The 15670-nt window shown below is 50.9% G+C and overlaps 1 protein-coding gene across 8 annotated transcripts in view; it reads left to right on the top strand.

The window, feature by feature from the left end:
- TP63 (tumor protein p63) overlaps window positions 1-15670 on the top strand; it is a 120757-nt gene that overhangs the window by 88980 nt on the left and 16107 nt on the right. For 7 of the 8 annotated variants that reach the window (XM_025202731.1, XM_006022406.2, XM_006022410.3 and 4 more), the window contains 6 exons: window positions 9163-9349; window positions 10886-11001; window positions 11271-11380; window positions 12095-12231; window positions 13746-13828; window positions 14895-15031. In XM_025202731.1, coding sequence (XP_025058516.1) covers window positions 9163-9349; window positions 10886-11001; window positions 11271-11380; window positions 12095-12231; window positions 13746-13828; window positions 14895-15031 — 770 coding nt within the window. The remainder of the gene's footprint in view (window positions 1-9162; window positions 9350-10885; window positions 11002-11270; window positions 11381-12094; window positions 12232-13745; window positions 13829-14894; window positions 15032-15670) is intronic. The other variant, XM_025202732.1, reaches the window with a different exon arrangement.

Below are 15670 nucleotides of genomic sequence, written 5' to 3'. Positions count from 1 at the left end.
CAAGTCATAGAAAAAGACAAAAGGTGGAGGAAATTTTAATGCAATATAAAATTAGACAATGAGGGTTGGGAGGGAGCTCAGAAGGTCACATCTAGTCCAAGCCCTGCTCCAAGTAGGACCAGCCCCAACTGCATCATCCCAGCCAAGGCTTTGTCTACCTGGAGCTTCAAAACCTCCAAGGATGGAGACTCCACCACCTCTCTGGGTAACCTGTTGACATTCAACTGAACCCTTGCAGTGACCCAAGTGCATTGCCCTCCCTGTATCTAACCCTCTGGGTTGGCTTTCCAGCACCCCCAGCCCAACCTGCTGCCTTTCAGATCCCATCAGGGACAGGCGATGCTCCCACCTCCTTGCTTTTACTTCTGTTTTTCCAGTCGCCCCTCGCGAGGTGAAATGCAATTAGCCAGACATCCCGGCAGCAGACGGAGAAATGGGGAAAGGGTGAGCTGATCCCTCAGAAAGGAGGTGGGGGTGGAAAAAAACACCCAGCCCATCTGACTCCGTTCTTCTGAATTCTTGCCCGGAGGCTATATTTCTCCACTCCTCCCCATCCCCGTTTACCTAAGCAGGCTAGGCTATTTTTTTTTTTTTTTTTTCCTTCTCATTAAAGTTTCCAAGGTGCAGCAGCTGCCGCCGGAGTCCGGTCCGGCATTACGAGCCTTGTGCGCTGTCGTGCCCTGAGGGAACAAAGAATCACTGTGACACATTCCTCGCTGCTCCTTCTTGCGGTTTGCAGTGTAAACGCTCCCCGTCCCCATCCTGTGCGTCCCCCACCACCCCCGGCTTCCTCCCCCTGCGCGGTCGGAGGCAGGCTGGATGCGAGGCCCACCTGCCTGATGTCAACATGGGTGTGGGCGCGGCGGAGGAAGAATGCGCCGCTCCCAGCCCCGCTCAGGTAATTAATCCCCGCGACTGACAGGTGGCAACAGGCGGCCTTTGGCTGCGGCTCTCGGAGAAAAGCCCTCGGAGGGAGGATTTTAATGGCTCATCAGCGCAATCCGTGCGTGTCTGGCAAGCGGCCGTCTGCACGCGGGGCGCAGGGGGGCGAGGGGAGAGCGCGCTCCGGCAAGGGAAGGTCCCTACCCCTGCCGGCTGGGTGCGTGCCAGGATGCGAGGTTTGCATTGCGGCCCGGCGGAGGCTCTGCAATAGGGATGCAGCTCCGTGGGGTTTTTAGGGCATGGAGAGAGGCAGGAAAAACGAGGTCCTAGGGTCGGGACTTTATGCTGGGTCTTGGTTTCTCTCTTGGGGAAGAACAGGGGTGACGCGCTCCCTCCTTGCAGGGGTGCTCTCTGGAGAACGAGCCCATCTGTTGCTTTGGGCATGGCAAGCGCTCGGTCAAGCCATGACCGGGAGGGAGACGAGAGAGCGTAGCTTTATCCCAGACCTGCCTGGCAGGAGGATGGATATGCAGGGTGCCCTCAAGCGCATACCCCAGATGTGGCCTGACCCTGAGGGGACAAGGAGACCTCCTCCAGGAGTTGCTACCCCGGGACCCTTCCACGACAGGCTTCCTGCGAGGACCCCGTGGAGCTCTTGGAGCCCTGCAGTAATGCTGAGCCATCTTCAGCCTTCCCCATGTGTGCTTTGGGGCTGATCCACTGCAGTGCTGTGTAGGAAAGCCCGTAGGGCAGTTTTGCTCACTCACCCCCTGTGCAATCACACTCCGCATTTGCACAAGGTCTCGAGCGTGGCCGGCAGAGTCTCTAAGCACTCGCTGTCCCGTGGTACCAGCCAGTCTGCAGACTCTCTTGGATGGACGGGGTTTCCTTCCCTCTCCACGTTCCTCTCCTCAAAGTGATCTGAAGTTGGGTTTTTCTGAAGCAGCCTGTGCGTTTCTTCGGCTGGCGCATGCGGTCCCGTTAGCTCTGCTCGTGGACACCCGCAGTTGTTATGAGCTGAGCGTACGACCAGCAGAAGCAGCCCCCTGACTTGACTACGACCCCTGGAACAAGTATAAAAACACAATACTTTAGTTAGGCCAGTGCTTCTCACCCTTTTTAGGCCATGCTTAAACTCCAGATCCCCAGTGGAAAATGCCAGCTCTTGGTTTTCACTCGTTTTTTGACTACAGAGGAACAGCGGAGCAATTCTGCTGCTGCAAAGACCGTCACTTTGCAGAACAGTTTTCACACTCTGGGTTCATATTTGAAGGCTCTAGGTTTATCTTGTGAATCGTGTTTGCACACTTAAGAGTGCATCCCCATCCATCCAACATTTTCTTAACCAGGGTGCAATGGGATCGCTGCCCTAGGCCCTGGCAAACCAGAGCCCATGTCCACAGTGGTGATGGGATTTTCTGTTCCTGAAGCATGGTTTCGTTGGCAGTCGGACAGCGAAGAAATAGCTGCTAACCAGTTGTTGTGAAACTGCAACCTAAATTCAGGCTACTTGGGATTGACTTGAACCAGTAAGTGAGCAGCTGGGGGTGAAGGTATTTCATTGTGTCTTAATCTGAGCAGAATAGACTCGAAGAAATGGCCTTGCATTTGCAAGCTCACATCTCAGATGGCCTTTTGTTGGTCATAAGCATCTGGCCTTTACAACATACGTCATTGGCTTTGGGACGAAAGCCTGGAGGTCCAAAGTGCCTTGACTGTTTTGAGGGCAAGGATGGGATTACAGGGAGGTTTCCTGAGTAGTGTTTTGGGGGATTTTGTTGTATCAGGGTTAGTTGTTCAGTGGAAAACCCACGTGACTTGCATTGCACTCCTTCCAGGAGCCTGATCGACTCACTCTCTCTCTCTCTCTCTTTTTCTTTTCTTTAGCTGAAAATGCCTCATTTGAGAGTTGAAAGTTGTTTTTCCCCCCCTTTTAAACCTTTTGTTGACACACCTTCAGGAGAAGGGGGCTTGTTGAGAAATCAGACAGGTGTCGGCTGATGTTAGCTGGCATGTGCACGCATTGCGATACCGAATTACCCGCCGAGATGCCAAGAGTGTGTAATATAGGATGTCTGCTCAGGCAGGTGGTAAGGGTAGGGCCGGAGTCACTGGAATGCTTTTTTTTCTTTCTTTCTTTCTTTCTTCTTTCTTTGCCTTTAAAACATATTATTAGTCAAAGAACTGAATTTACTGTTGTTGTGAGCAATCCCTTGCAGTCTGCTGATTTGGACATGACAGAGAGTGCTTGAACCCCCCAGAGAAAAGGCTGAGCAGAGATGATTTTTTTTTTTTTTAATTTCCCTCCCTGTCTTAGCTGAGAACGTATAGCTAGGCTGCCTTCCTGGTGCTTTTATATTAAATAACCTTGTGTTCCCGAAGCCTAATCGAAATTCTCTCCGTGTTCGGGATTAGCTCCCCGGGCTGTGGCGTTGGGGCAGCTTTTGTTCCTGCTAATGGATAATAGCAGTTGTCTTGTTGCACAATGACAGGCCCATTTATTGAGTCAAGCTAATTTTCAGCCTTCTCCTCCCGAGCGGTTTAATTTTCGTGCTCTGTTTGCAATACGGGGCAAGAGCACAATACCGAGCAGCCCACGACGCAGCAAAACTAGACTCAAGAAGCTGGGAGTAAACCCAGATTATTGACACTGTAAAAAATATCTGATCCAAATGGACCGGACGTGCCAGGATGCACCGTGATATTGCATGGCAAACCTTATTCCCATCACTCCTTGGATAATCTGTAATCTGTTCATTTGTGGATCGGCTCTGAGTTCCCACTGGAAAGTCCATCTCTCTGTGCCCAGAGATGAGAAAACCACAGCCTCGTTGCAGCACGGCAATGCTTCATTGGTGCAGCAGGTCTTAGCCATTGCTTTGGGCAACTCCTACCATGCTGTAAGCCCCTGTCAGTCAAGCAGTTCAATATCGATTGAATATTATGAACCTCAAGACACACCTGTAAAATGTCTTTTACAAAGCATTACTGTCTGGAGTCTCTATTTCATCCCTGTCTCCAGGTCCGCCGTCCCCAAGCCTTCGCGGCTCCAGGCCAGAAAATTGGAAGCTGGGGTTGACGACCGTGAGGCTTCCTTAGCCGTGCAGGTTGCATCCTTGATTTGTCTTCTTGCACTTATAAGACACCATGCTTTCAGCTCCTGTCCTCTTTCCAGAAGTCCCCTCCTAGTCAGGCTAAAAGTTTACAATTCTAGGTAGAAATAACAGAAGTCACGATTCTCTCAGTTTTTTAGGAAAAAAACAGAATACCGAATGCTGCGAGACCCAAAACAGCAGTGAGAGTTGGCGGCACTGCTGTCTTCGTGCATCCATTTACAAAAGGCTCGTGGTTAAAATGCTGGAAGCATTTTATCCCAAAGGATCTCGGGCTGTTGCTCAGTCCGTTTCACCAACCCTAGGGGCCAGTGGGAAGAGAGTTGGTTTTTGGTCTGGGTCGTAAAGGGCTGAGGGTTACATAACTCATCACCGCCTGACCAGACTTTGTGGTGAGCAATGTGAGCGAGGGGACCGAGCTATCTAGACGTGGAGACCGGATCGGTGTCTTGCCTGGCGAGGCATGTGTGAGGCTGGGTTTATGCAGAGAAATAGCTGGGACTCGGGTGACCCCTGACCACAAAGAGGCTGGCAGGAATGAAAGCCAATTTAATATCCAACAGTTGGTACTTTAATATCCAACAGATCTTATTTAATATGCAACAGTGGGTACTTGACGGACAGATTTACACTCCGCTTAAATGACGGTGACTGCAGATTTTACAGATCCCTTGGCCCGACGTGAATTTGGATGCTGGCCCTTGGGAGTTTGCTGCAGTCGGGGAGAAGGGAGGCTGTGAAGATCTCCTGTCTTCTCATCTTTGCTGCTTGTTTTTTCTGTCTGTGGTCGCTTTGCTCTTGGCTTCTCCAGCTCACGGGCTCAGTGGTGTCTCCAAAGCACGGGTGGCTGGAGCGGGCCCCGGGAGCTGCAATGGGGTTAGGAGGAGGGCAGGCTGGTTACCCACCCGGGTCTGTGTCCTGCTGAGCTCGGAGCAAATGCTCCGTCTTTTGCAAGAATTGCCTAGAAGTCGAGTAGGATTTTTGCTGCAGAGACCTGGTAAGTGGCAGGCCTGTCCAGGCTGTTCATTCGCTAATTGAAAGGTCGGATCCGGCATCATTGATACGCGCTTCTTGGTGACCGCTGAAATGCCCTTGAACTTTTATCCACCTGGATGTGAGATGCCATCAAGAGACGTTATCAAACCAATTCCTTTCATTAGCAGCAGCATTACCATGCAGTCTGGGAGCAGTCTCCAATAATGACGCTTTACCTGGACACTTCTTCTCCTAGCCTGGAGGTCATGAATTTTTTGTCGGACTTTTTGTCTTAGTGTTTCTAGTTAAATGAGACTTAAACCTACCGATCTGTCTATTTTTGCTCATGGGCCAGGGCATTAAGTCCAGTCGTCGTCTTGTATCCTGTCACTACATTCAAATTTGGGTCCAGACACAGGTGCCATGCTACTGCTCAATCTGTAGCCTTAGCAAGGTCCTCGCAGGTGCACGGTTTCCCCCGTACGTGGGCAGGCCGGCAGGTAGGTGGTCTGTAGTCTGAAAGTTTCCTATGTGTGGGTTTGCATGGTTGGAGCATCCCTGGTTTCATACATTACTGATTCTTGTTCAGAGGTGGTTCAAGCACCTCCGTGTTGGCCAAGCAAGCTCTGCACTTGCAGGAAGATGTTTGGTACTTTTGATATTCAACCTGACTCCCTCCTGGGTCATCTCTAGTCATGACTGCCACATTTCTATTCATGTTTCTGGCTGTTTTTCATCTAGGGGTTTTGTTAGAGCGAGGAAACGTCTCCATGATTTTAGCCTACTGGGGGCTGTAGTAGGTGCCTCCGGCTTCGATCTGCAGGCGCGCTCTGTTTGCTTGCTGCTGCTCTCCTGATGTCCGGTGGAGCCATTGCAGCAAGTAGATGCATTAATCCCCGTTTTTAGTTTTGGGAGTTAAACCTTTGGTCTGCTGACATTTCCACTTCTACACCCCGCTGCCCAGCGGTTTAATCTAGATCTGGTGTTTTCCATTTATCTGTCCTGAATCACTGGATTCGCTTCCTGCTGCATTTCTAAACTATGGTCCCTGCTTGCAGTAGACACGTTGAGGGCCTCCTAGGTGAAAAGTGATTGGCATGAGCTTTTATCTTTCAGACCAGTCTTGCAGTTCACTTAAAGGATTTTGCTCTTAAGACCATCATTCACTCCATACCTGGGCAGATTTTTTGGCATCGTAACGCTATCGCCCTCGCCTACACTGTTGGGATTGTCCTAGCATTGTCCTCTTTGCTGTCTACCTCTTGTAATACCCATAGACATTGGACATGTTCTCCCCTACAGCATGTTCTGTCCTCCTCATTAAGCTGAGATGTGATGTACCGATGCACATCGTTTCCAGAGTTTCGCAAGGGTTTTTGAGTGCCCAGCCTTCATTCATAGGACTTAGAGATCCAAATCTGGGAGGTGGTTAAGTCTGCCTTTATGATTTATATTGACCGTTTGAAGCGATGACAGCAGCACAGACTGTAACCAGATTAACATATTAAGCAACGTGCTGTTGCTAAGTTTCCCACCATTTTAAAATGTGAGCGGCTATTTTATTTTGTGATTAAAAAAAAAAAAACCACCCCCAAAAAACAAAACACACCACCTTGAATATGAAATAGCAGGTTAAAAATAAGCCTCTGATATATCAGCATCTAGAGTGCGTTTTGCAATCAGTCTTTTCTAATTGATTGGCGCGTTCCCCATTTCCGCAGGCTGGGTAAATCCTTTGTGCGCTTTAATCTCTGGCCTGCAGGCACATAAAATAGATTGCACAATTTCATCTTCACCTTTTAGCGATTGGGTTTATTTATTTATTCTTCAAACATTTGCAGCGCCTCGGCCACGGGGATGCGAGACTCGTGAACGGGGCGATGGCATGGAGCGAGGGAGGAAGGGACCTGCCCTGTTCCCACCCTCCGTCTCCACTGCAGGTCTCCCAGCTCTGACCTTCTTGCAGGTTGCAGTGAGCAAACTTTTGAAATGCAAATAATTCCTGGAATATCAATAACTAATCCCTTTGCTGTCAAATCACCAGCCACCCGCCCGCAGATGTGACGGGCACTCCTGCGCTGGCAGGAGATGATGGCCAGCTTGTGTTTGTAACCTGTATGTACCTGTTGGGTTCTTGTTTGAACAGTTGGGACCGGGGACATGAGCCATGGCAGTGAAAGACCTTTTCAAGAAAACAAGCACTTTGGGGTTTTTTGCTTTCCTTCTGCTGTAAGAAATTAATAGATGGATGTGGGAGGATGCCAGCAATTCCTGTGGTTAGTGTGTGGTTAGTCTGAATGGGGGAGTTCCTTGCTTTAAATTCCCCAGAACATCATGGAGAGAATAGAGCCCTTCATAGCTGAGCTTGAGTCACCAATTTTCTTTATGCTTGGACTAAGATAAATAAATAGCCTTTTTGTCACTTTTTTTGAAGCACATCCCTTGGTCAAGTAGACTGGACAGCTGCCTTTGATGAATACAGCCTGGAGAGAGGCATAGTTTCCAGTGTAGCCAGCCCTGTAAGAGCTTGCTTAATCCATTGTGATCGCGGGTGTGCACGCAGGCATGGCTAAAGTCCCTTCGGCACTCTGCGCCATGGAGTTGGGTTTAAATTTGTGGCGAGGTCTCTCGGGACGGTGGCCAGGTGGAAGGCAGGAGCGCACTGCGCTGTAGTGGTAACTCAAAGGAGCTGGGACGTGGTGGGCTGTGCACGTGGCTGCATCTGACCTCAGTGGTGAGGAGTTGCTTTCTACTGACCTACACGCCCTTGACCTCTGTGCTGGGGTGCTACTTCTGTCTGCTTCTGACTTGCCATGCATTTGGGCTGATCATTTGGTCTCCAAAAAAAAATCAAAAAAAAAAAAAATCAGGCAGTAATGCTGTGCTTCAAAGTATAGCTAGTGCTTTGGGACTCCTGGAGGAAGATTGTTGTAGAGGTACTTGAGAGTATGAAACTTGAGAAGGTGTCTGAGGTCTAATCTGAACCCACCACGTACAGGCCTAGGTCCAGCCCTCCTTTAAGTGGCTTAAGTAAGCCGCCTAAGTGATCTCCTCTTGGCTACCTGTGCTCCAAAGCAATCCTTTTGTACTAGGAAATGTACATAGTGTCTGTGGAAGTCTCTGGGATGTTGGCCACAGGAAAATCAAGACTAGCAGGGAGGAGGAGGGAAGGGCACAACTACCTTTTAGCCTACTAGCCTAGTGGCGAGGGCACTTAGGCGGGGAGCAAGAGCCAGTTCATGCTCGGCTCCAGCGGGGACCTAGAACAGAAAACCTCTTGCAGGAAGGACCATGCAGTACTGGACCATGGGTGGGTTGGGGCCATGAGCACCCTTCACTGCTCCTGTATACATGGCAGCTCTCTGGGCAGTCAACTGGGGAAGAGGAGTAGACCGCCAGGGGGTCTGGCTCTGTGGCTCAAATGAGATGCAGACGGGAGCATCCTTGTCTGGCTTCTGCCCCCAGTGACGTATTAGATTTATTAGTTCTTGGATCCAATGGAAAGAAAGCTGTGGGACAGGAGCATGTGCCTTAAGCATGAGGCTACAAGGTGACAGACCCCTCCTGTCCTTTCCCGTCTTACCCAGGGCTACTTACCTTCCCAGGGCAACTGGGTCTCAAATGAGTTAAAGGGACCTGAAATGCCACTTGGGCATCAACACCTAGCGATGCGAGTGCCATTTGCTCCTATGCAGGTGGGATCAGATCTGGGCCATAATCACTAATTAGCAGGTGCCCCAAACCCTCATGCAAGTTTTGACCTGAATGTCTCATTCAAATGCTTGGCGATCTAAGGCTGTTGGGGGGCCATGTGTTCTTCTCAGCCTGTTAAAGCAGCAAGATGTCAAAAGGATCCACCTTGGTGGAAGGATTTAGTGACCTAACGTGGTTGGGTCACGCCAGGTGCCTGTAGCCAGCAGTGCACAAGGGATGGAGGTGGCTAGTGTCGGTCTATAGCTGCTTGCTGAATATTGTAGGACTTCTGGCTGCAAGTTGGCCTGGAGTTCAGAGCTTGGCACTGCTCAGAGAGGCCCGTCTTCAAAAGCAGCTCCCAGCTTCATTTCTCTTCGGTATAAAATGGGTCCAAAGAGGCTCTGAGGGCATCGCTCTGGTGCTTTTTGGCCACGGTCATATCCGCACAGCTCTTAGCCCCACCGCCGACCCCGCTGACCGCTCTGCTCTTCCCCTCCAGTATTCCACCGAGCTGAAGAAGCTGTACTGCCAGATCGCCAAGACGTGCCCCATTCAGATCAAGGTGATGACCCCGCCGCCCCAGGGCGCCGTCATCCGCGCCATGCCCGTCTACAAGAAAGCCGAGCACGTCACGGAGGTGGTCAAGCGTTGCCCCAACCACGAGCTGAGCCGGGAGTTCAATGAGGGTAAGGGGCTGTGGCATGGGAGGGCTTTACTGGGTGACCTGCTTGCAGGCTTCGCTCTTCCATGCCCACTTGGTTGGCATCTGCCATCTCTGCGCTGCTTTAGCTCGCGGGCACACTGCAGGGCTGAAGCAGTGCCCTCCTGGCTCGGACGACCTCTTCCCTCCCCTCCGCAGACTCGCTTTCTCTGAGAAGCAGCTGTTCTTCTCAGGAATGATCTCCTGTGCTGCTAGGACAAGGATCTAGTGACAGGATGCAATATCACCCCGAGTCCTTAATCCCGGCTTTAAAGACAGGGGGAAGTTTGCCTCGAAGAGAGTAATGTCAAGGGCTGGCTGCACGCTGTAGCTGGTTCTGCTTCCCATTTAACATGAATATATTGCTCTAATGCTAATCTGCAGTCTAATGCACTGATCTCTTATTGATCTCCAGTTACCTGTTTCAGATTTCGGGTGATCAGTTGTTCCAGGCATGGCCTGGGTTTTCATTTTTGCAAACACAAATTTTGTGTGCGTTTTACCCAGACGGATGGCATTCATTTAGCTTTAGATACGGTTCCTTTTCTATTCCACTGACTTGACCTGGTGCACGTGGCAGCTGAAAATATATCAGGAAGCCTGGCTGCTGCCATGAGGAGGCTCTGATCAGATCTCTTTTAATAGACAAATGCAACGAGAACCAGACATTCAGATGGTTTGGGAAGCACGGCTGGGTGGGAAACGTTCAGCAAAACAGTCTTTGGTCAGAAAATGCCTTTTTTTAAGAAACCGTATCAACGTTGATCAAATTTTGTTTTGGAAAAAGAACTTCCGCTGTGGAAGGTTTTGATTCGTTCAGAATAAAATGTTTTGTCTTTTTTTCTTATTATTTTAAAGCATTTTTTCTTGAAGAACATCTCCTCCCCCCCCCCCCCCCCTTTTTTTTTTTAACATAAAATAAAATGACATCACCGGAGACGATTATTTTTACCGATTTTGCAAACCTTGTAGAAACCAAGAAGAAAGGATCTGTGTGCTGTCTGCGAGAAATGGTGGCTTTTGACAGGGGCCATTGAGTTGACTTGTATTTCTTTTCATTTGTGCCTCCTTTGGGTGGTAGGAAGAGCCTGGAGCCTTGATTGGAAAGGGAGTCAAAGCTTTAGGGCTTCAAAAGAGTGGGGTTGTTTCGTACTCAGGCTTTTTAAGGTTTCCCCGTGGAGCTGAGCTAGTGTGCTGCCATAGGGCTCGCCGGGTGATGCATCCTCTCTAGAGACAGGATGGTGCAGAGGTTAGGGATTAGCCTGCCCAGATTTGATTTCCCGCTCCACTGTGGTGTTTTGTGCGACCCTAAGCAAGCCCTCCACCTCTTCCCTGTCTCATGGCTGTGCTGTGAGAATAGGGAAGCACATTAAAGGTGAGGTGCTCGAATACTAGGTAAAGAGGGGCAATGTGAAGGCATCCGTAGCAGCACGAGACCTTTCTCCTCCGGTAAAAGCCCCTGCAGGCGAGCGAGCATCTTTCACCGAAACATTTCTCCCCTTCTCTTCCTTTCCGTCTGCAGGGCAGATCGCTCCTCCCAGCCACTTGATCCGAGTGGAAGGAAACAGCCATGCACAATACGTAGAAGACCCCATCACGGGCCGGCAGAGCGTCCTTGTTCCCTATGAACCACCCCAGGTAAATCAAGAGCAAAGGGCTCCTTTCTGCTCCCTCTTGAAGGCACCACGTTGTGCTTCCACAGTTCTCCCTCGCGTGGTACCGCCGTCCTAGTTGGCTATGGGCTGAGAGCTGAGTTCCCTTCATCCCCACAGGATCTGGACTTCTCCAGACCCTGAGCTATCCAAATATTCCAGTCTGGGCCCATCTTTGGGGAAAGCAAATTTCCGGCGGGGGGGGGTAGGGATGTACGTCCTGCCACCCATTTATGCTGGCTTCTCCCATCGCAGGTTGGCACCGAGTTCACAACGGTCTTGTACAACTTCATGTGCAACAGCAGCTGCGTCGGAGGCATGAACCGCCGGCCCATCCTCATCATCGTGACGCTGGAAACCAGAGAGTGAGTAGCACCGGGAAGTCGGTGGCAGAGTTTTGCCCTGTTTTTGGCAGGCAGGGCTGCTCCCTGGTCCCCGTCCCGACCAGGATGCCTTGTTGAATTCCTTAATATGAAAGAGCCGGGGGTTACTGCAGCCTCCCAAGCCAGGGTTAGGCAGCTAATAGGGATGCTGGCGGTCCGGTCCCACCTCCGCGTGACTTGCTGTGTGGCTTTTGGAGACTCCCATAGCCTGTGTGTTGGCTTCCCCATTTGCTAAATGCAGACAGTTTTGCTTTAGGGGTGAAACCCCGTGCATATAAAGGGCTGCAGCAGCAGCCATGTCCACATCTCATTTTCCCACTTTACTGAACATTGAGTTTCCTGCTGGGTATTTTGCCGAGCAATAAACTCTCCTGCCATGCAGTTGTATCTCAGGTGTTAAAAGAACAGACCAAGATACAGCGATTGGTAGGGTGCTAGTTGCTCAGATTTGCACACCCAAAGCGAGTGGGTCAGGGGGCTGGTAGGTGTCTTTGGCTCGGACACCTGGGCTTCTGTGCAAACACACACTTGTGAGCTGGGGCAGGGGTGGGATTGGACACGGGTTGATATTTTACCCCATCTTGCTGATCCTCTGTGTGTATGGTACCTGATGCTGGGAGTTTTAAGCCTGCTTGTTAGAGATGTGACATTTTTTGGGCTTTGGTTGATTGCTCCCTCTCTTCCTCCTTGCCTTAGCGGACAAGTCCTGGGCCGCAGGTGTTTTGAAGCCCGTATCTGCGCCTGCCCAGGCCGGGATCGCAAAGCGGACGAAGACAGCATCCGAAAGCAGCAAGTTTCTGACAGCACAAAGAATGGTGACGGTACGAAGCGCCGTAAGTAGCTGGCAGAGCGGAGCCGAGGGCAGGCCGAGCTTTCGGCGCACGGGAAGCTTGCCAGCTTCTGTCCCCGGGGAACGAAAGACTGGCCGGAGACAGGAGGGCGTTACTGGGATCCGAAAGGCAGGAAACTGCCAGGATCCTTTAAGAAAAGGATCTGTGGGGATTTCTGTCCAGGCTGTGGATTAAAACCGCTGCCTACCAATGCATGGGTGTTGACCCAGTTGGCTCCATCAAGGAGTCATGGCCCAGCTGTCCCCAGTGCAGCATGGACCAGCGGCGACTTGTCCCAAGTGCTGCTGTTGGATGGTGATGGTGTTGTCAAACCCATGCAGCCTGTCCTGACCTGCTGTGGCCCCGTGTGCGCATTGGAGCCGTGCTCCCATGTTTCTCTGCAACGCTTCATCTTTCAAGATGCTTCGTGGCTGCAGCTGCCCCTGCCCCGGGGGACGGCACTCGGCTCCATTTCAACCCCACGGTGCTGGAGCTGTTTTGAGTGCTCTCCTTCGGGACCATGGCCCATGGCTGTTGGTAATACCCAGCTCCAGGGTGGGGTATCCTGCATGCCCAGTGATGGCACGAAGCCATTTATCTGTAGCTGGAGGACTTGCCTCATTGAGGGATTCGACCTTCCTGCTCCCTGCTCTGCTCCCTTAAAAAGCTGAGCAATTTGGGGAGGGTATTCTCATAACTGGCATCACCAGGCTGCCCAGTGCTTTTGTCCATTGTACTTGCTGTCAGCATCCATCTCGTGGCCCCAGTTCGGTTAGCCGTGGCTCTGCTGGTTGCCCAGAGTACCCTACAAGCATTGTAGGTGCTTGTAGTTATACAAGCACCTACAATTATTGATGTTAAGGGCTTTTTAGTGCTGTACTTAAGTTATGCCCTATACTATATCACAATGCTTTTGCTTTAGTGGCAAAATGCAGGCTTACTACCCTACAGAAAGTTTGGTTTGTGTGTTTTTTGACTTCCCACTCTTTATGGCCACATACACGCCATCCAATGTATGGTTTTCAGTGCCTCTCTTTAGCTCACGGTCACAAAAATGCAGCCTCACGTCTCATCCATGCTTTAGCAAATGCTGGGAACCTGTTGTATACATGGGTCCTCTCTGAATTCTCCTTGGAAGCCCAACGAGAGAGAAAATCATTGAAAATGAGGATTGAAAGGGATGTCAGGAGGTCACATCTAGTCCAACCCCCTGCTCCTAGCAGGACCAGCCCCACCTACATCATCCCAGGCAAAGTTTGTCTAGCTGAGCCTTAAAAACCTCCAAGGATGGAGACTGCACCACCTCTCTGGGTAACCCGTTCCAGTGCTTCACCACCCTCCTAGTGAACATATTTTTTTTCCTAATATCCAACCTCAACTTCCCTTGCTGCAGCTTGAGCCCATTGCTCCTTGTCCTGTCACCTGCCCCCACTGAGACCAGCCCAGCTCCATCCTCTTTGCAACCATCCCATGCATTGGGTGTCTCTTAATGGGGCACTTTGGGGATCTCTTTGCAGCTTTCCGGCAGGGCACCCATGGCATCCAGATGACGTCAATCAAAAAGCGGCGCTCTCCTGACGATGAGCTCTTGTACTTGCCGGTAAGCCATTTGCCTCTTTGTCTTTTCCCTTCATAGCTTGTTGGTTATTTTGGCATCATTATAAGTAGATTGAGGCTAAACAGCTGCTTTTTTGGTGCTCAGTTAAAAAACAAAAAAATTGGGAATCCTTTACCTTAGATGGGATTATCCACAGACTAGGTACAGGAGTGAAAGAAATGGCTTTTGCAAACCAAGTATCTTAAATTCACCCTCCAGATTTATACCATGCAGGACCCACTGAGCAAATCATTTCAAAACAGCCTGGCCAAAGTGCTCCAGAGCATCCAGGAGGGAACGGCCTGTCCTTGCAGGTGGCTGGACTTACTGCCTAATGAAGCTTTCTCCCGTCACGCCTGCCTCTCTAGGATCCAAATTTCCTCCAGCGATAATGGACCCAGATCCTTTTTTCCTCTGTGCTCTGGCAGATGTTTCTTGAGCTTTTAGGAGCATTATCTGTCACAGGGAGGAAGCGATTGATAGAAATGCAATGTGCTGTAAATAGCACAGGACACAGCTGGGAGTGGAGGAGCAAAGTGGGTCTGTGATTGTCCATTTACCGGTCTCCTAGTGCATAGTGCTTGGCCCTAAGACTTGTAGCACAGAGAGCACTTGAAGAGCCCAGACCAATGCTGCCTTCCTGCAGATGTTTGGGGCCTGTGAAGCTTGAATCCAGATGGATGTACACCTCGTGCACCTAAGAGTTTCTGCGGCTCCTGCCCCTGTAGCATCAAAGTGCTGTGCAGCTGGATCTTGCTAACACCCAGGGCATTTACCCAGTAAAGTTGCAGTGAGCTCGTTGAAAAGTTCGGTGTCGAACACCCCCAAAATGTTAAGTATTCGTCATCCATATCTGACCTGCAACCTCTTCCCTTAAAGGTGCAGCAGTTAGATGCTAGTGTTAAGGCAAGGGATGATCATTGTGACCCTCAGAAAGAGCATGGATGATGCATGTCCGTGCTGCTCCTTGTCTGACTTTGAGGAGATTGTGTTGGGGCTGTAGCTCTTGCTTTTGTAATATTCGGTCTCTGAGGGCTGTGTCGTCTTCCCTCTCATCTCCTTCGCCCAGGTCCGGGGCCGGGAGACGTACGAAATGTTACTGAAGATCAAGGAGTCCTTGGAGCTCATGCAGTACCTCCCGCAGCACACGATCGAGACCTACCGGCAGCAGCAGCAGCAGCAGCACCAGCACTTGCTCCAAAAGCAGTGAGTATTTAGCAAGCTAGCAAGGACTGTGGGGCTGGGGAGGTGGAAAAGAGAGAGAAAGAGAGACGGGAGGTCCACGTGGCTCATGCCTGGGTGGTTAAGAAGGGTGTCCTGAGTTCATCCCGTTTGCAAAACCCTGGCTTGGTAGCCAGGCAAGGAGCAGCAGGCTCTTACCTGATATGGCAAGAGCAAGTGGGCTTCACTGAGCTTTCTCGGAGGCTCTGAGATCTAGCCCTCACTTGTTTCTGCAACGGAGCAAACCCATCCACGCTCCCCCTCCCATCCAAACTGTGCTTGGGGCCTGCATTGTGCCAGCCTCCTCTTAGTGCAAACCGTGTGCCCTCGACCTTAGCATGCACAGGGATGGGCTGCTGAGCAGAGAGGGCTTTGGATCGGGGATCTGAGGCTGTCTTTGCTTGCATTGAGTCAACAGCCTCTCCCTCAAACTGCCTGCAGACAAAACCTGATGAGCATTTTGGATGGAAGTGCTGAGCGAGGTGCTCCCTTGCCAGGGGCTTTTTGTGGCAAAGGAGCAACTTGCTGAACGGCCCCAGCTCATCCACCCCCGGACTCTTGCCCGGTGACCTCTTCCAAGAGAGCCCGGCTTGCAAGCCCCGTTGCACCTTTGGGGAATGACTC

The sequence above is a fragment of the Alligator sinensis genome, unplaced genomic scaffold (genome assembly GCF_000455745.1).
Source record: "Alligator sinensis unplaced genomic scaffold, ASM45574v1 scaffold301_1, whole genome shotgun sequence".
In the NCBI taxonomy this organism is placed as follows: Eukaryota; Metazoa; Chordata; order Crocodylia; family Alligatoridae; genus Alligator; species Alligator sinensis.
Note: the sequence above shows the minus strand (reverse complement) of the source record. Positions and strands in the feature narration are given on the sequence as shown.